Below are 20,640 nucleotides of genomic sequence, written 5' to 3' on the forward strand. Positions count from 1 at the left end.
GTACAAGGGAAATACTAATGAAGATTTTTATTACTTATTGAAAGTTCCTGTTGGACAAAATGAGAAAGTTTTATTTTTTTAATGGATGCAGTGATTAAATTCCATAATACTTTTGGAAACAAGAATCTGATCAAAAGAGTTGAGCACTTAGAAACATGTGAAGTTTTGACTTTTCTTAGAAACATGGGGCTTCCAAAGGAGCTGCAACACGTTTCCACAAAATTTAGACCATAAGGACCCAGACCTGTAAATCAAAGAGAGAGAGAAACTTTCAGAAATAGTTTTTTTCCGTTTATTTTAAATGTAATATAGTTCTTATTATAATGCCTAACAATGATGACTTTTTAGCACTTTGCTGTCATTATGGTTACAGAAGGTTAAATGCTACCTCCCTTATCACTGTCAGCCCACTGTTACTGTTAGTCATTCTGGCTTCAATTACCATGGGCTGATGGAATCACTTGTTTTTTACAGGTTATGGTAAATTCATCATTTAAGAGACTGAACTATTAAAATTTCTAGGACTTTCTCTTCAAACAAAAAATCCTGAATGAAGTTTAATACAGTTGGGCTGTCATGCTCATTTTATCATCAATAACATGAATGCTCACTGTACCAAATGTAGGATGTCTCTTTTTTCTTAATAATAAAAGTTCATTTTTCCTTTTTAAGAGATACTTGGGAAAGGGGGGTGGGGTCAATGGGCCGGTGAAGTAAAGGATGGACAGCTCTGGCTGAAACCCGGCGGAAGCAGCCCCAGGAAGCACTGCTGACAGCCACACGAATGCAACACAAGGCTGACCTGAAACTTCCTCCAGATTCCAGGAAGAAGCCACTGGGGAAGAGCCTATCAATAATGTAAAATGAGGCCAAGTGGTTCTGGGTGTGGACTGCTAGCAAACGTCTACCCAAGGCTAACTGGAGATGGTCAAGCTCATGTTTCTAATGAGAAATGGGAGCATAGCCTTCTTAAAATGAGAGGAGTTTTCCTGCAAATTAGGATTTTTTTTTAAGTAGCATATTGGGTTTAACATTTCAGGTATTTTTCTGCAGTAGATATTTTTTTTTCCTTCTTGAATTCTCAGGGCTCTGATTTGAGTTCAGTTTTGTTTGCCAGAAAGATATGAGAACAAGTTTAATGCTGTGAAAGATGTTTACTTAGAGCAGTAATATGACAAGCAGAAGTGAATGCATAGCAACTCTCACATCACATAAACCCGTCCAGCCAGTGCTGGCTTTAAAATCACTGGTGACCTAAAAAAACAAAACAAAATACAAAAATCAGACTGAGGGGATAGATGAAAATGACCATGTCAATCAAATAAATTATCTTCTTTTGTGCTTCAATAATGGATGAAGCTTATGGTAACCCTAACTGCTGTTTTGATGTCTTGTATTGCTTCAACAACTTGACCTTGGGTTTATTTCTCTGGAGTATAACTTTAAGCCCATGTGAAGTCCTTTTTCCTGAGCAAATTTCTTGTCAAATGAGGAAAAACAACAAAAAAATTGGTTCTATAGAACTATAGAATTTCACAAATGACAACATTGAAAAACCACCTTTCTGAATGAATTTGCTTTCTTCTTCCCAGTACACACACACACACACACACACGCACGCACACACACACACACACACACACACACACACACACATATATATATATATATATATATATATATATATATATATATAGCAAAACAGAACAAAACAAAAAGTTGGATACTTGTCCTTCTTCCCTTTTATGTAAACTACTTAAACTATAAATGTAATATAGAGTATAGCATACAAAAACCATTATGGAATAAATGGGGAAAGGTAAAAGGTAGATTGTTTTTTAAAAATGGCATTATTAATTTGAAATATTATAAGAAATTCTCTAAGTCTAATTAGGAGGTATTAAGAGGATTTTCTCTAACACATAAATTTAAACTCTATGTTAATGATGCTTCTATAGTGTATGATGGTCCTTTAGGAGAGAATTTTCCAAAATTGGTGTTTGAATATTCCTGCCTGCACTTTGTTTACATGATTGATTTGGACTATCCATTTAGACATGTTAAGCAAGTAAATGTCATTCTTCTCTGGAATATGGCAAATATCTAACCAGAGAAATAGAAATAGATGGCTTTAATGTATAAAACTTGGGTGTCATATGTGACTATTATAGAACTACTAGAGGCCTGGTGCACAAAAATTTGTGCACTCGGGGGGGGGGGGGGGGGGGCTCACTCAGCCCGGCCTGTGCCCTCTCGCAGTCTGGGACCCCTCGGGAGATAACGACTTGCTGGCTTAGGCCTGCTCCCGGATGGCAGAGGGCAGGCCCAATCCCTAGGTGCAGCCCCTGGTCGGGCTCAGAGCAGGGCCGATTGGGGAGTTGGGGCGCTGCCCCCTGTCATGCACAGAGCAGGGCAGATTGGGAGGTTGTGATGCCACCCTCAGTCATGTTCAGGGTAGGGTCGATTGGGGGGTTGGGGCACCGCCCCTGTCACACTCAAGGCAGGGTCGATGGGGAGGTTGCAGCGCCACCCCCTGTCACGCACAGAGCAGGGCCCATCAGGGGGTTGGGGAGCTCCCCCCTGTCATGCACAGAGCAGGGCCGATAGGGGAGTTGGGGCACCTCTCCCTGTAACACACAGAGCAGGGCGGATCAGGGAGTTGGGGCGCCACCCTCTATCACCCACAGAGCAGGGCCGATCAGAGGGTTGGGGCGCTGCCACTGTCACACTCAGGGCAGGGCCGATGGGGAGGTTATGGCTCTACCCCATCACACACAGAGCAGGGCCCGTGGGGGTGGGGGGAGTTCGGGCGCCACCCTCTATCACCCACAGAGCAGGGCCAATCAGGGGGTTGGGGCACCACCACTGTCACACTCAGGGCAGGGCCGATGGGGAGGTTATGGCTCTACTCCGTCACACACAGAGCAGGGCCCGTGGGGTGGGGATTTGGGGGCGCCACACCCTGTCACACACAGAGCCACAGGGCGATCAGGGGGTTGGGGAGCTCCCCTCCTATCAGGCACAGAGCAGGGCCGATCAGGGGGTTGGGGCGCCTTCCCCTGTCAGGAACAGAGCAGGGCGGATAGGGAGGTTGTGGCCCCGCCCCCTGTCACACACAGAGCTGCAGGGCAATCAGGGGGTTTGGGCGCTGCCCCCTGTCACACTGATCCCGGTGCTGGGAGGCCTCGCGGCTCCGCTGATCCCGGTGCTGGGAGGCATATTACCCTTTTACTGTATAGGATAGAGGCCTGGTGCACGTGTGGGGGTTGGCTGGTTTGCCCTGAAGGGTGTCCTGGATCAGGGTGGGGGTCCCCACTGGGGTGCCTGGCCAGCCTGGGTGAGGGGATGATGGCTGTTTGCAGCTGGTCACACACCCTTCAGGGTGGGGGTCCCCACTGGGGTGCCTGGCCAGTCTGGGTGAGGGGCTGAGGGCTGTTTTCAGGCTGGGGCTGAAGCTCCCAACTGCTCCTTTTTTTTTTCTTTTTTTATTCTGGGCCAGCTTTAGCTCTGAGGCTCCAGCTCTTAGGCATCCGCTGCTGAAAGCAGGTATCTGGTTTGTTTAGGTTCTATAATCGAAATTCTGTATCAATTCCAGCTCTAAGATCCGGCTCGCTGAAAGCAGGTTTCTGGGGTTTTTTTTAGCTTCTATATTTGTTACAATGTTTTTTAAACTGCAGGCTCAGAGGCCGGCAAGGCAGGCGGGGAACGTTGGAGTCCTCCGTCACTGAAGCAAGCAAGCTTCATGTTAGTTTCAAGCTGCCTGGGTGCCGGCGGCCATCTTGGCTGGCAGTTAATTTGCATACCTCACTGATTAGCCAATGGGAAGGGTAGCAGTAGTACGCCAATTACCATGTTTCTCTTTTATTAGATAGGATTAAGTAATGTTACTAACTTCCTAGGCATGGCAAGATTATCCTGCTTCTACTCTTCTCTCTATTAGTCCCTTAGACCCCCATCAGCAATTCACAAAGCCGCCAAAGTGATCTAAAAAGAATAAAACAAAATCCCTAATTTTATCACCACATGGCTTGAAGCCTTTCGGTGGCTTCCCATTGCCACAAGAAAAGATTTCTTTAAATGCTTTAGGAACGCCCTGGCTGGTGTGGCTCCGCAGATAGAGCGTCTGCCTGCGGACAGCAGGGTCCTGGGTTCGATTCCCAGTCAGGGCACCAAAAAAAAAATTAAAAATTAAAAAATAAATGCTTTAGGAAGCCCTTCATGATCTCCCTGCTTACTGCCTTAGCCTCCATCTCATCACTCCCTCATCTCACACTCTACTCTCCCATTGCACTCAACTTCTCTCAGTACTTCTAAATCTGTATGCTCTCTCTTTTGTACCTGCTCTTCTCTTGCCTGGACTGGCCTTTCCTCCCCTGTCCCTGATCTCCTCCCCCCACACACACACCTCTTTATTCATCTAACTCCAATCTTCCATAAGGTGCAAGCCTAGATGTCATGTTCTCTTTGAAGCCTTCCCTAATTCTCCCCTCTCATGGCACCTGTCACATTTCATAGCATCATTTATTATGTGTCATTAGATTATGAGTACTTTTGTGACCTTATGCTGTATCTCCAACATTCCTTTAAGTAATATTAAGTTGGTACCTATTGTGCCAAGACTCATTTCTAGGCTCCGAAAAAACAGCAAAGAACCAAGCAAAAAGTTCCTGCCTCAGAGAACGTATATTCTATACACACAATAAATAGTTGTTGGTAAGAATAGAGTAAAAAAGGGAGGGGTAGTAGAGAACAACAGAAAAAGAACAGATAGAGAAGAATACAGAGTGAAATAAGAAAGAGCCAGAGACATTCAAGATAAAAATGGAAAGGTCTCATAGAAAGCCAGGTTGATCTCTTTAAAAATATCACCTCACCACAAGACAGGCCCTCTTCTACTTAAAACTTTGCCATTGGCTTGTGATACCATTTGAAGATGACAGACATCATTCCTTACTTCATTCTACCTGCAGCCGAGTACATGGGATTCTGTCATGTTGTGCCATTCAGCCTTCCAGCGACGTCCTCCAGAGCCATCTGCTGTCTGCAGTGAACAAGGCTGCAGACCCCAAATGATGTACTTAGGCCTGAACAAAATGAGCTGGGAGCTATTTTAAAAGCATTGCTTTTCTAAAATTTATTCACTGGAAAAATCTGCTATAAAACAGTGAATATGTTATGCAAGTAAAATTAGACCTTTCAACCTGCTTGGTATGATGCATGATTGCACACACTTATTGCAGGTGATTCTGCCAGAAATAAAGTAATTTTTTTGTTTTATTAGACATTTAGTGCAAAAGGTCAAAAGAGAGGTTTAGGGTCCCTGTCATCCTTTATACTTAAAAAATTAAAATAGCTCATTTACACGACTTTTTTACCACATGAAGCAGATCTTTAAGCCACAACAAAATGAGGTTTAAAAACAAAGAGATCAAGCCAAATTATGTATGATTTCTCATAGATGCATCCCGCATTGTTAAATTCTATTTGCTAGGAACACATTTCAACTTACTATGACATGTGGAGTCCTGTTGCCTAACTAACTGTCTAATCAGGCCAGCCACTGGTCTCCTCCTTGGACTCTAATCTGGCAGCAATTTCAGGCAACTTGCAATTCCTGGGACACATTGTGCTCTTCCACCCCTCTGTGCCTGTGAACTCACTGTTCTCTCTGAAAGGATGTCCTTCTCTGACTTCTTAGTCAGACACCTAACGCTTCTGTTAAACTCTACCTAAAACATTACCTCTCAGCGAGGCCTCTCTGCTTCTCCCAAACCCATGCCAAACAGCTGACCCTCCCTCTTGCCACCGAAGGAATCTGGCACAGGCTTCTCTGTTGGAGTGCTCACCCTCAGTGCTGCCACTATTTGTTTACTTCCAAGTCTCCCCTGCTGTGAATAATTTAGCATACAAAATGAGCATCTTCACGATCTCCCTGAGGATAAGGAGGGTGTCTTTGTGATTCAAGCACCTGGCATGTGAGATGTGTTTTAAAAAATGTTTGATCTGAAAGAGAATAAGTGAATGAATAAATAAATGAATGCCTTAAGTGACCTTCAGCGCCTCTCCCCGGGCAATGCCCTTAATACCCTGAAATAGATGGGGAAATTTCCCTTTCTTGTTTTCCTTATCGTTAACCAAGTTCATAACGGTGACCACGAAGGAACTGAAAAGTAAAACTTGAAATCCATTTTTACAGTATGGTTCTGGGACTGTGCTCTTCATTTTACATCATTTGCCTAATTCATCTCATCCAGTTATCCTCTCGGCAAATAACCATTATAATCATAGCACCATGCTAAATACAGTAAAGTAGATCACAAAGAATAAAAGCACCTCCAAGGTTTTATTTCCAAATTTTGTCTTTCCAGAAAGTGCATCTACATTTTAAAAAGCCAGCTAGTACATAGAAGTATATGATATTAAGTGCCAATGAGTGAGGCAGACAATGGGTGTCACAGGCAGGCATAAGAGGAGCGATCATTTGAGTCATGAACAAAATTGAAGCTAAAGGAAAAGTTGACAGGACAGCATTCTATCTTGGAATATTGGAATGAACAACGTTTGACTGTGTACATTTTCTCAGCTAGGACACTGGGGATGTAAGAAAACTGGTCCCCATATTTTAATCAGTTTTTCCCAATGTTAAAGTTTGTTTAGAAATACTAGCATTTTAATAATTTTCTCAGCCAAAGTCTACCTTTAAAATTTATTTGTAGTAAACCCTTTTTGTCATTTCCAGTTCCTGGTACTTCCAGACTTTTCTCAAGTTCTTGCCCACCGTTAGCTGTGAGCCCCTGTGCCCTGTCCTTCCCATGGAGTAACACTTCTTCCATCTCTCAGACCCTGTGCGCTCTTCTCTCTTGAATGTCCATCAGTCTGAGCAGCTGGTCCCCAGTAGACCACCCCTAAAGATGTCCTTCTGTCCTCCTGCTCTCCTGCTCAGGTTACACTCAGAGCTAGCCTTTCTGACCAGGGCAATTAGAGGTCACAGTTCCGCTCTGAACTGATGTATCACAGCACTACATGCGACACCCTCAAGAGAGACCTGCATCAAAGACACGTTCACGCAAAGCCCTGTGGATCTGTCAGGCAGGGTCTCATTTAATGTAGAAAGTGCCAGTGGGCAAAATGATGACTCGGTGCCACTGAGCTCAGCTCCAACCCCTTCTGTCTGTTTCCTTAGGCAGAGCTGGAAGTCGTTCCTTCTTCTTTTCTAAGTTGCTGGGGTATTATGCGTATTAACAAATCATAGAATATGAAACCCTCACATGAGCTGCAATATCACACAGTCCAAACTCCTCATTTTACAGAGACTCTGTAACTTGCCCAAAATCACACAACAAATTCATGAAACAAGAGGGATTAGAAGCCAGGTGTTTGGCTCTAAGGTCGCTTTGTCTCTCCACACTGCACTCTCTCTCCAAAGTAAGCCCCCCCCAACCCCCACCCCCGCCGGGTGTGTGAGACAGCCCAGTGTGTGCCCCAGAGTCCCACATACTTCCTCCATCCTAGTCAAATATTTGTTTTCAAACAGGGCTTGCAAATGATACTAGTGTAAATGTAGGCATGCCTCATTTTATGCAGTCTCTTTTCCTAATAACAGGATCTGAAGTTTTTCCCCAAACAAATAACATTTAATTATGGATGGAAATAGTCTAAGTATTAATTGCTGCTTTTGATTGGTATTATCCTCACGAGGAACCTGATAAGAAAGCAAAACATTCACTCCTTAGTGGTTTATATCAATTTGAGGCCATTCAGATAAATATGCTTTGTATACACTCAAGGTTATATACATAATTATGTTATCATGTTATATATTACATTAGTATTTAATGTATTAAATGTCTCTATATTAATGGTCAAAAATAATCCTTTACTTCCTTTTATGATTTATGTGGTACAATTTTTAAAACTATTATCTCTGTGCTAATTTCTGACTATAGATTCATTATAATACACTGGGGAGACAACAATAAAAATAAAGTTTAAAAAAATACATTGGGAAGGGAGTAGAGGGGAAGGTAGTCTTTGACAGAATGAGATTAAAAAGAAAAAAGAGAGTAACTGGAGACAGATGAAATATGGAAGAATGCTACTGTCTAGAGAAGAACGGGAATTGTGCTTTTAACTCTATTAGTATCTGCTATCCTCTTGAGACCATACCATACAGTATAGTTGTAAAACCATAATGAATTATAGGTCACTTTTAAAAACGGGTCTATACTGTCAGTGGGTTTATGTATCTACACTCAGATACAATGGCAGTCCTCATAATAATGTACATCTGATTCTCACACATTACAGTAACAGTGTCCTGCTTTACCTATTCTATGGGATGGAATAGAAAATCTAATTTCACAGATGTCACCCCAGAATAGTGTTATTCACTTAATGATGTAGCATCTATGTTCTCATCAAAAGAGAGTACTGAGAAAAAGACGACTATGAATTATTTTGAAGAGCAATTTAGGAGGAAGCAGGTGAAAGGATTCTAATTCCCGAGGCTTTGAATAGCACTATAGGCTCTGTTTTATTACAGGAACAAAAAATTAGCATTCACTGAGTATTTATATATTTAAACAATGAATAAAATGTGGAATATTTTTGGTAAATAGCGTAAGCAGAGGAGACTGAGAAAGTCTTTCCACAGTTAAGAATTGTTTTAGAGAGTGGAAAACAAAGCGAGTTAGCAATTCATGTTTATTTGAGGTCATTTCTCATTTGCCCCTATTCTTTATGAAAAATATGGTCTAAATAAATTTCAAAAGTATATAATTGTTTCATAATCAGAACAAGAGGTTGGGTTAAAATTAGAGTGGGAGAGGTTGACAGCAATGTCCAGAGGAGCCAAAAGGATAACAGAAGTAGGTCAAGTGTGTCCCGTGACTTAGGTAGTAGAATGGAGTGACAGTACTCAGAACCCACGCCCTGTCCAATGGCATTTAGATCCACCTTAAAAAAAAATAGCCACAAAAAAATAATTTCAGGCCTATTTCAGCCCAAGGGCAAACAGTTGGTGAACTCTGGATTCATAAAATCAAAGCCCTGAGACCTCAGTGAGCACCCAAACAAAGGTCATTGGCACAGGGAATGAAAGCCTGGAACAGAAACAACTGTTAGGAAGTCTTTGTCTTATATAAAAGTATGAAAACTGTTTGTTTCATATGTTTGTGGCCTAAAACAATGCTATTTACCATGGATTTTTGCAATGCTCGTCATCCTATAAAAACTGGTTGTTAGAACCGATGACTTATATTTTTAAAACACTATGCCAAAAAAGGGTCTTATGCTTACAGCACAAGAGTCTCAGTATGACATCTCTGAGTCCCATGATACTGCTGCAAAATTATGTGTGGGGGGTGTGTGTGCACTTTTGAGGGGAGAAAGTTTGTAACTTTCCCAGTGTGTCACAGCCCCATAAAGAGAAGAGAAACACTCAGGAAAAGGCAAGAAATCCAGAAAGAATCATTATCACGCAGGTCCAGCTGTAGGCAGAATCAGGCTGCCAACATTCAACCATAGATAATGTTCTTTGATGACAGAATCCTACCTATAAAAGAACATCTTCAGTCTTGGAAGGGCACTGATGGGACAATGGCAGGAATGTAAGTATGGATCCAAAGTCACTGGACCAAGATATCCAGATTTCCCCAAACTAGACAAGGTATGGTCTAAATTACAAGAACTGGGTCAGAGCTGGTCCATCAGCAGAATTGATTTGGTGCCCAGCCGGAGTGGCTCAGTTTGTTGAGCATTGTCCTGTGCACTGAAAGGTTGCTGGTTCGATTCCTGGTCAGAGCACCTACCTGGGTTGCAGGTTTGAGCCCCAGTTGGGACACATGCAGAAGGCAACAGATCAATATTTCTTCTCTCTTTCTCTCTCTCTCTCTCTCTCTCTCTCTCTCTCTCTCTCTCTCTCTCTCTCTCTCTCCTCCTTTCTTCTCTTTAAGCATGTCAACAGGTGAGGGTTAAACAAAGTTGGTTTGGTACCTTGTTTTAGAAGTTCGCCCCTGAGCCTGGGCACTGTTGGAGGTGGGCTTAGTGACTCCAGATGAGGGAACTGGGATACTAGTCTGGGCTGGAAGCCAAGCAGATCCTCCCAAAAGACAGATTTTAAATACATTAACTTAAGGAAACAACATTTTATTAGTACCTACCATGTGTTGGCAGCTTAGAGGTACTTCATATACATATCTTATTTAATCCATTTAATAAATGTTATCTAGAAGCCAAAATGTGAGAAGCTTTCTCAACTACAAATGAATTCATTCTACCATAGTCCTCAGTCTTTCTTCAAGGAAGGACAAATAACCTCATATTTCGGAAAAGGATAAAACTTCACACAGTACCAAGGTTGCCTGGATCAGAAAAGCTCAATGAAAAAAGAGAGTACATGCCCCTCTGAGACAGGGTAGGGATGTAGTTTTAAAAGGCTTACACAATAAAACATAGTTATGCATTATTATATAATAATTTGTTGATTTGGGAACACAAATTAGAAAGAAATGCTCACAGATGGACTTCTTTCTCGTGATCAGTAATTCTCATGAGAAAGAAAAATATCCCCCTAATGAAGGTTGTCTATATAACTAGTATGTGTGTGATCTTTCTGTGATTTGTTGTGACTTCCAGGTACACCATAGTGAATTAAGAAAGAAGATGCCACAATGCTAATTCCTCTACCAATGCTTCCAAAACAGACTACCTCTTGCCACAGATAATCCTACTGATAACAAATTATGATGTAAAGTAATCTTTCATTAAGCACATTAACTCTTCTTTTGTTGAGCATCAGTAAGTCTCCATGTACACTGAGTGGCCAGATTATTATAATCACCTGATGTCTGTAGGCAAATTAGCTATAATTTCGCGCTGAAGTTGCTAGAGGGCCAGACCATTATAAATAGGGAAGCAGGTCGTTTACCATGACAGTAGAAGTGATTTTTTTCTGAATATATGGGTAAGCAAGATGATTTAACAGCCTTTGAATGTGGGATATATTTGGACGTGAGTGGCCAGATTATTATGACCACCTGGCGTTTGTAGGCAAATTAGCCGTACACTGCATCATATGGGATATGGAAGCCGAAGGCCTGTTCGAACATCTTTGCTGTCTGCAGTTACCAAGAAAAAACGTCTCCAATTCGCACAGGAACACCAGGATTTGGAAAAAAGTCATGTGGTCCAATGAGTCACATTTCCAGTTGCATCATGCAGATGGCAGAGTGAGAATTTGGGGAAAACAGCATGAAAGCATGCACCCCACATGCATGAGTACAACCCTTCAAGCTGGTGGGGGCAGTGTTATGGCTTGGGGCATGTTTCCTGGCATGATTTGGGCCCTTTAATTCATGTGGAACAACGTCTGAATAGCACAACATACCTAAGTATCGTTGCTGATCAAGTTCATCCTATCATGTTGATGGCATATCCCAATGAAGATGGCGTCTTCCAACAAGACAATGTGCCATGCCAGGTGCTCATATTGTGCAGGAGTGCTTTCAAGAACATGAGGGAGACTTTACCTTGCTTAGGTGGCCCCCCACAATAACCAGATCTCAATCCAATTGAGCATTTGTGGGACGAAGTTAAAAGAGCCATCAGGCAGCTGGTTCCACAACCATAAATCTCACAGAACTGGACAGTGCTATTCATCAGGCATGGTGTCAGATTCCTCGCATCACCTTTCAACATCTCATAGAGTCAATGCCAAGAAGAATCGCCACAGTATTGAAGGCAAAAGGTGGCCCAACAAAGTACTGATGGGGTGGTCATAATAATCTGGCCACTCTTAAATATATATATATATATATATATATATATATATATATATATATATCCCATGTTCAAAAGCTATTAAATCACGTTGTTTACCCATATCTTCAGGAAAAAAAATCACTTCTACTGTCTTGGTAAACAACCTGCTTCCCTATTTATAATGGTCTGGCCCTCCAGCAACTTCAGCGTGAAATTATAGCTAATTTGCCTACAAACGTCAGGTGGTCATAATAATCTGGCCACTCAGTATATATGTAAAGAGTTTTTCAAATAACCAATCATTACACATTGAGTATAAAAAAACAAAAAGAGTCTTAGCTGGTTTGGCTCTGTGGATAGAGCATCTGCCTGTGGACTGAAGGGTCCCAGGTTCGATTCTCCAGACAAGGGCACGTGCCCGGGTTGCAGGCTCGATCCCCAGTAGGGGGAGTGCAGGAGGCAGCTAATAATAATTCTCCCTCATCATTAATGTTTCTAACTCTCTCCCTCTCCCTTCCTCTCTGAAATCAATCAAAAATATTTTTTAAAAAAAGAAAAAGTCAATGTCCTTGTTTCATACCTTTCAATATGTTTCATAGTATTTATACCATTCCCTTCTTTTTAAAAATCAATTGAGTTGTTTTCACCCTTCCTTACCACTTAGAATGATCACTGTAACCATAAATGACTGGTCTGGATCTAAATAAAATAGGAGTATGCTCTTCTCCTTTACTGTCTGTCATCAGGCTATCTGTTCACACAGTCTATGTACCAATTCATATGGCCTATCTCCTTACGGTTCAATGAAATACTGTAGGCAAATATTAAAACACTAGGGGCCCAGTGCACAAATTTGTGTATCTTGAAAGGAACTGTAGGCTTCGAAGCTGTGGTGGGCACAGGAGAGGGTCTCGGCCCATCCTCTGTGCCCCCACCCGGCCCCTCCTGCCACGGCCCCCAGCCCCCTCTCTGCCAGCAGCTCCGCTCCCACGCACTGATGGCCCCAGCCCCGCTCGCACCTTCTGACAGCAGTGGGTGCAAGTGGGACTGGTGCTGTCAGAGGGTGCGAGCAGCAGCTGCTGCCCCAATAGCCCCTGAGGAGCAGGGGGAGGTGGAGAAGCCCTCGGGGGCAGTCGGGGCCTGCAGCTGCCACTTACACCCATTAATGATGCCGAGCGATTAGGACTGGCACCAGGTGCCAGCAGCGGGTATGAGTGGCAGCTCCAGCACTGGCTGCAGGTGCAAGTGGGGCCAGCACTGGCAGTGGGTACAAGTGGCGGCTCCGGCACCAGCAGCGGGTGCGAGCAGCGGGTGCGAGCACCGGGCGAGACCGCAGCACACAGGAGCAAAGAATTTTCAGTAACCACCAGAGGCTCACCCCAGTGATAGCAACTGGCACCCCGCCTTGGTCTGGCACCCTCAGTCACATGCTCCACCATTCCGCCACGCCCAACACCCACCATGTTCCGCGCATGTCCCCTGGTAGTCAGTAGGGGACTATGTCATAGTTACTATTTCATAGTAACCGGTTGTTCAATTGTTCGGTTGTTCCGCAGTTTGGTCTATTTGCATATTAGCCTTTTATTACATAGGATGATAGTTTACCATTTTATTCAAATCCTCTCATTTTGCTAGTCTGAAACAAGACCCAGAGTTAAGACTTGCCCAAGTTTACACAACTTAGTTGTATGAACTTGTGCATACAACTACTTAGTGGTAGCTCTACCTAGAATAAGCAGCTCATAAAGAAAAATATTTAATCAAATTGTCATTAGAAATTCCTTAAATTAATCTTTAACCATAGTATGTATGTTTTCTGTACTGTAATTCGTATGTACCACAGAGATAAACTGAGGAAATTTAAAAAGGACAATCTGCAGGGAGATTGTTGTCTATTCAAACCTGTTGCCTTTAAGATAACCATCAAATCCAGTGAATGAGAAATGAAGAGATTTATTTTTGTGTTCTTGTTTCTCAATGGAATTTTTCATCTGGGTTCAGTATTGAACCACTATATTTCAATTGATTGTGTCCTCTGTTAAAGATTAGAAGATTAGATTCTAAAACTCAGATGTTAATTAAATATGCCTATAATACAACTCCACTCCTGGGATGTAGGGCTTACAGCATACAGGCTCCTGGTTCCCTCTTCAGCACTTTTCCTGCTACAACCTCATTACCTACTTATTAGACAACAGCCCAGAATATGATTTGAGAAACAGATAAAAAAAGGGTTGCTAACAACTTTTTCAGTGGCAATCTAGTTTGCTTCCTGTTTCTCTTGCATATCCTTAAGTAATTAACCTTGCTGTATAAGGGAGATATTAGTAAGTAAGAAGTCTTTTGAGTTACATTCAGTCATTTTGATCAGCATCCTTAGTAACCTTTTTTTTCTCATAAGCATATGGTAAAGCAAGATGCAACGTTCGAATGATTGTGATTTCAATCTAAAGTACTATTTGTTCATTCCTGAAACCTGAGACATCTGGTGGTTAGTGCTTTGAGAAAAAAGTACCTTAATGTTTTACCTCTGTCTATGATTCAAGATCATGGGCAAAAATGGGTAGATGAGATTAAGCCACAAAGTTCATATATTCAATTTAAAGAAGACGAGGAGGAGGAAGAAGAAGAGGAGGAGGAGGAGGAGGAGGAGGAGGAGGAGGGGGGGGGGGAGGAAGGGGATAGAGATCATGCAGTAATCTTAATGACCTCTTACTTTCTTATTCATCTTGCACTTAGATATAAACTATATCCAGTATATAGCCTCCCATTAGAAAAAGAGATTTAAATACTTCCTATCTCCATCCCATATATATTCAGAATTATTCCATTGTATGCATACTGTCAGATTCATATGACCATGCATTTTTGTTAATTAGAATTGCATCTCCTATATCGAAATCTCTGTGCCAACTTTTCAGACTTTGTTTTAAGATTTATTCTAGCTCACACTTTCCATTACAAGACGACACTGGACTAGAATTTGAAATAAAGATGTACTGGCCATCTTCTTGCTGTGTCCTCTCATGGCCTTTTCCCTGTACCTGCACACCTCTGTGGTCTCTTCATCTTCATCAATCATACTGGATTAGGGCCCCCCTTGTGACCTCATTTAACTTTAATTACCTCTTCAAAGGCCCTATCTGTAAATACAGTCACGTTGGGAGTTTAGGCTTCAACCTACGAATTCCGAGGCTAGCAATGCTATTCATTAAACATTCTATAATACCTTGCCCTTGAGGAAGAAAATAAAATCTTAGGAAGGAAAGTGGTAAAATTATCGTTCATATATCATATCAAGTTATATGAAATATATACTTACATATAAATCATTTATATGAGATATCATTTATGAACGCACATGAAATAGCCCTTAGCTATGTTTTTTAGCCTGTCTTATGCAGCACAGAGATTTAGCCAAGGATCAGCCCAGCAGACTAACAGTTCACATACTGTTTTGCCAGAAGAGACAAGGAAAGATCCAGAGTCAGAAATGCCAGATGAGACTGATCTCTTGCATCTGTTCTGAGGTCAAATCTACAGATTTGGCCTTTATTCTCCGCAAGTGTGGCTTCCACAGGCCTGAAGCAGACTTAAGTGGCTTCAAAAGGCAGAGCCACAAGACGGAGGCGCTTCAGCCACAAGCGTGCAATAAACAAAGGCTGCTGTAGTGCTGGGGCACAAGTGAGTCTGTGTCCTTGTCTCCTCCTGAAGGACAGACCACACGGGTCTTTTCAGAGCACTGCTCATGTTCTGCTGGATCACTGACAGTGTTCCCACTTCTGAATTCTTTTCATTCTCTGTGTTAGGATTGCCAGGTTTAGTAAATAAAAATATAGGGTGCCCAGTTAAATTTGAATTTCAGATAAACAATGAATATTTTCAGTACAAATCTGTCTCATGCAATATTTGGGACATACACACCAAGTATATTTTATCATGGGTAATGCTTATACTAAAAATAACATTTGTTATTTATCTGAAATTCAAATTAACTGTGGGTCCTGTATTTTATCTGACAACTCTATTTTGGGCTCAAGAACGAATCCTCCCCTTGCAAATCCCTCCCCCGCCCCCACCACCACCACTCTCTTAAACCACTATCACCAGCTTTATAAATTTAATTTCCTGGTCTTAATTTGGTGCTGCGCCAGAGCGTGCAAACCCCAGGCTTCAGACTCCCTTCTATTTTACTGCTATAATACATGGTTATGGATATTCAGTGTTAAACAATAAAGTTAGTTTGTCCCAACTTTTCTGCGGTGCTGAAGTATTTACATGTTTATATCAATGCCCCATAATACCACTAGGAGGGCATTCCTAGAGATCAGGTGCTTACTACTGCGGGGAGGAATCTCCAAACCTGGGAACCCTGGACTCAGTCTACTCACCTGTAAAATCCGGTGATTGAATTCAAGGTATTTTCCCCAAGGTTCCTACTAACAAGTCCTTGCTACAATTCTCTAAAATGAAGGTCTCGTTAATGCTCGCATTTGCCTGGTGAAACCTAATTGTTCCTATTTCGGTTGAATCGCTTTTCTCTTCAAGTAAGTAGTGTTTAGGTTACTAAATAAGTAGGGATTAGAAGACCCGATTAATGGCTTCACCTGAAAGATGTTAGGTCTAAATTCCTCAAGGGCCAAACAATGCCCCTTTATTTCCTTCCACCCCCACTCGGCCTAACACCAGACTTTGCGCACAGAGGGCGGTCAGATGAAGTGCTGATAATGATGAAACCATCTCATTATGGTGGTTCTCTGACTGTCCGATCATTTGCTGGGAGCAGAAGCCCTCTCCGCAGAGAGACGGCCGTCTGGGAGCCGCTCGTTGTTCTCTTCCGCCATCTAGTGGCGTCAGGGTCGCTCTCGTCCGCTCCACTTGCTGTTCAGAGCTGCAAAGATTTGAAAGATTGTAAATCTAATAAATGAATTGTTTTATTGTCGTTATAGTAAAAAGGGGATTTATAGAGTGTTTCAAGAGATAAAATGCAATAAATGTTGATAAAAATAAGTATAACACAATAGCCAACTTTAATACCCAAATAGTATAGATTAAATTCATGCAATTTAATCTCTTTAATATCTTCAGATGTTAACTTGAACATTGAAGATCAAAAGTATGAACTAGCCTAAAAGTGTTATAAAGAAGGATCATCCTTCTCATGTGCTTTTGTATAATGTTAAAGGATTTTTTTTACTTTAATCACATTTTCACAGCAGATGAAAATGAAAGGGAAAGGAAATAAAATTCTGATAAACATTGAATTGATAGAGAATGTCTCAGTTCTGTATTTAACCATTTGTCTTTAATTAAGTTAGAACTTATTATCATTATTATTAATACATGCAATATAATGTTTAATGAGTGTTGAATGATATTTAGCTTTAATGTCCTATAATCTGGAACTATCTTCAAATGGCATGATAGTTTAATTGTGTGAATCTAAAGTGAAAATAAATTTTCCTAATGAATGAAATAAAATATTTCTGAAGTGTGACTTATTTCCCATTAAAGCTGTTTCCACTGAATAACTATTATAGGAAGACTATTTCTGAGATATTAACATTATTCTGATTTTCTTTTTATTTTTACTTAAATGCCAACACTATATCACCCAGTATTTATTTTAGGTCTTTCTAACAAAAGGTATTTAATTGGAATGCCATTTTGTTTTTAACATTCTTGCGAGCCAGCTGAGAAATCTCCAATGTGTTTTCCAGGGTGGGAAAATCCCCATCAGGTGGACAGCCCCAGAAGCGATTGCCTACAGAAAATTCTCCTCCGCGAGTGATGCATGGAGCTATGGCATCGTCATGTGGGAGGTCATGTCCTACGGAGAGAGACCGTATTGGGAGATGTCTAACCAAGATGTAAGTGCCACCGGTAGTAGTTGAGCTGCCATTTTGTGAGTATAAACACATCAGCATTGATGGGGAAATGTGCCTTTTGCCCTCACTCAGACTAGGCCTGTGGCTGAGATTGAAAAGCTAAGTAACTTTTCTCTCTGAGCTGTATTTGGTGTCAGAGGGCCCAGCTGATGGGCTTTGCCATGTGAGTACATGATCTGCACCCCACAGCTCGGACTTCCACACATGTTATTCTAATGTGGCATAACCATGTTTATTCTGCTTTACACCTACAAGTAACGAAAAAGGAAGAGTAGTGTTTATCTTTTATTTCTTCCTTAGGGCAATTGAATGTGCCACTGTAAACAGCAAAGTATCTCAGACTACATATTGCTTAGTAGAAAAAGATTGAATGTTCTCAGGCACTGTATCATCAATATATGTCACCTGGTATGATTCTTTTAAGATATGTACATGACCCTTTATACATTCTGTTTTGTTTCTGTTTTATCGATAAAAATTACCTTGGTGGTTAATACAGAGTAGGATGGTTAACACACATTTGACCTCTGTGACCGATCCAGAGTGATAGAGACAGTAGTCAGAAAATGCAAGTATCCAGACAATGCAAATAAGTGTGCTGTCAGAACTGAAAATATATATTAATATCCTACTTTCTCAAAGTATCCAGTGGTTTCTGAGGCAGTGGCAATGGAAAACCGCCTCTAATGGGGTCCTGAGTGTTCAAAGGAGAGAACAAAGACAATGGAGATATGGAAGATCCCTAAGGACACGCAGAGGACAACTACTGTCACATCTCCTTCCTTTTCTATAGTCAGTTCCTTGAGCAACCCCTCCACCTCATCGTTCCTTCCCAACTTCAAGTTGTCCGAGTATCGTAAGAACTTATTCAGTTGGTACATTTAAACAATGGAATACTACGCAGCAATAAAAAGAAAGAACTCTTATCCTTTACAAGAGGATGGATGGACCTGGAGAGTATTATGCTGAGTGAAATAAGCCAGTCAGAGAAAGATAAGTACCCCATGATCTCACTCATATGTGGAATCTAATGAACCAAAAAACTGGTGATCCAAAATAGACCCAGAAACATAGAAACATGAACAGACTGTTGAACCTCAGAGGATAGGCAGGGGATGGTGGGTGGGAAGAGATCAACCAGTGAACTTGTATGCATATATGCATAACCTGTGGACACAGACAGTGGGTAGTGAGGGTGTGAGGGGGTTACAGGAGCGGGCTGGAAGAGCCTAATGGGAAGAAAAGGAGGACCTATGTAATACTTTCAACATAAATATTTTTAAAAAATACTAATACCTTATTCAGCCACAGAGTTTATCTGTGGTTAGCTCACCATGGCTATTGCTTCTCCCTGCCATAGAGTGCTACTTTTAAACCTGAGCCCTGCTCGGTCCTGTGGGTGCCTGATGACTCTGTGGAGAATGCCAGGTCTAGGCAGCAGATTTGAGGTCATACGCACTGCTGGGTCATCACCCTCCGAAGCACATCATCAACACACAAAGACAGCGGGGCTGGGCCCTGCAGGACATCTGCCCCATAGCCAGCAACCTCTGCTCCACTCCCATCGCTTGGACTTTGGATCCAGGTCATTTTCCTAGTGTCTATCTACTATTCTTCAGGGAACTTTAAGTGAAGGAACTCACTACCTTTCCCTGCCACTGGGTGTTGTTTGGGGCAGCTTATAACTATCTCTCTAGCTTTTCTTAAAAACTGAATCTCAGATACCAAAACTTGCCTCTTCAGTCCCAGAAGGAACTCATTTTTATTCTTAACTACTTATCCAAGGTAATGGAAGCCCTGGATTCAGTCACCATAGCTCCTGCTCTACTCTAACCCCAGATCATGCTTGCTTACTTGTTCTACTTTCACACGGCTAAAATAGGCCTTTCAAGCAAATCTCCAGAATAAAACGTCCTCCTTCAGATGAGTTAAAGTCCTCACTGCACAGAAGAGCCCTCACTTCAAGTATCTTACTGAATAGCACCCCAGTTGGTCCTTGTTTTAACCAGTTTCCTGACAGACTTAACATGAAAAATTAAGGCTCCAAACTTTACCATAAATATACCCTTACCAGTAAAAAATTCTTAAGCATTCACAGCTGACATGTGCATATTTACTTGCATATTGTATACAAGAACTGCTGTACTAATATAATCATTTATTCATTTAAGTATATTCTGCTTCAAGAACTAGAGATACAACAGAAAACAATGTTACACCTGGAAGGGGCCAAAAAGATTATCTAGTCCAACCCAGCCGGTATGCTCAGTGGTTGAGCGTCAGCCCAGGAACCAAGAGGTCATGGTTCGATTCCTGGTCAAGGCACATGTCTAGGGTTGCAGGCTCAATCCCCAGTAGGGATGTGAAGGAGGCAGCCAATTGATGAAGTTTCTCTCTCATCCATGTTTTTAATCTCTCTAACCCTACCCCTTCCTCTCCCTTTAAAAAAAATCAATAAAAACATATTTTTAAAAATATATTATCTAGTCCCACCCAAGTCCAACTTGATTATGAAAATGAGGCATAGAGAAGTGACATGATTTCCATAGAATTGCATCGTAAGTGATTTAACAGTGATCTTGGAAGACAATGCTAATAAACTTCTAGAACAGTGGTTCTCAACCTTCTGGCCCTTTAAATAGTTCCTCATGTTGTGACCCAACCATAAAATTATTTTTGTTGCTACTTCATAACTGTAATGTTGCTACTGTTATGAATCATAATGTAAATATCTGATATGCAGGATGGTCTTAGGTGACCCCTGCGAAAAGGTCGTTCGACCGCCAAAGGGGTCGTGACCCACAGGTTGAGAACCGCTGTTCTAGAATAAGAAGGGAGAGGAAATAGCTGCTTTTTCATGGTGGTTTGGTTTATAGTTGATGTAGTTCCCCATGAAGGACCAGTAACTTCTTGCCCTTATGGAGCTTACCTTATAGGGAAAGGGAGACAGACTGTAAACAGGTAATAAGTATGTAGTATAGTATGTAACAGG

The 20,640-nt window shown here is 41.7% G+C and overlaps 1 protein-coding gene across 1 annotated transcript in view; it reads left to right on the forward strand.

The window, feature by feature from the left end:
- EPHA6 (EPH receptor A6) overlaps window positions 1–20,640 on the forward strand; it is a 955,281-nt gene that overhangs the window by 896,799 nt on the left and 37,842 nt on the right. Inside the window, exon 15 of the mRNA XM_036349135.1 lies at window positions 17,481–17,630. Coding sequence (XP_036205028.1) covers window positions 17,481–17,630 — 150 coding nt within the window. The remainder of the gene's footprint in view (window positions 1–17,480; window positions 17,631–20,640) is intronic.

This window comes from Myotis myotis, unplaced genomic scaffold (assembly GCF_014108235.1).
Source record: "Myotis myotis isolate mMyoMyo1 unplaced genomic scaffold, mMyoMyo1.p scaffold_m19_p_2, whole genome shotgun sequence".
NCBI lineage: Eukaryota > Metazoa > Chordata > Mammalia > Chiroptera > Vespertilionidae > Myotis > Myotis myotis.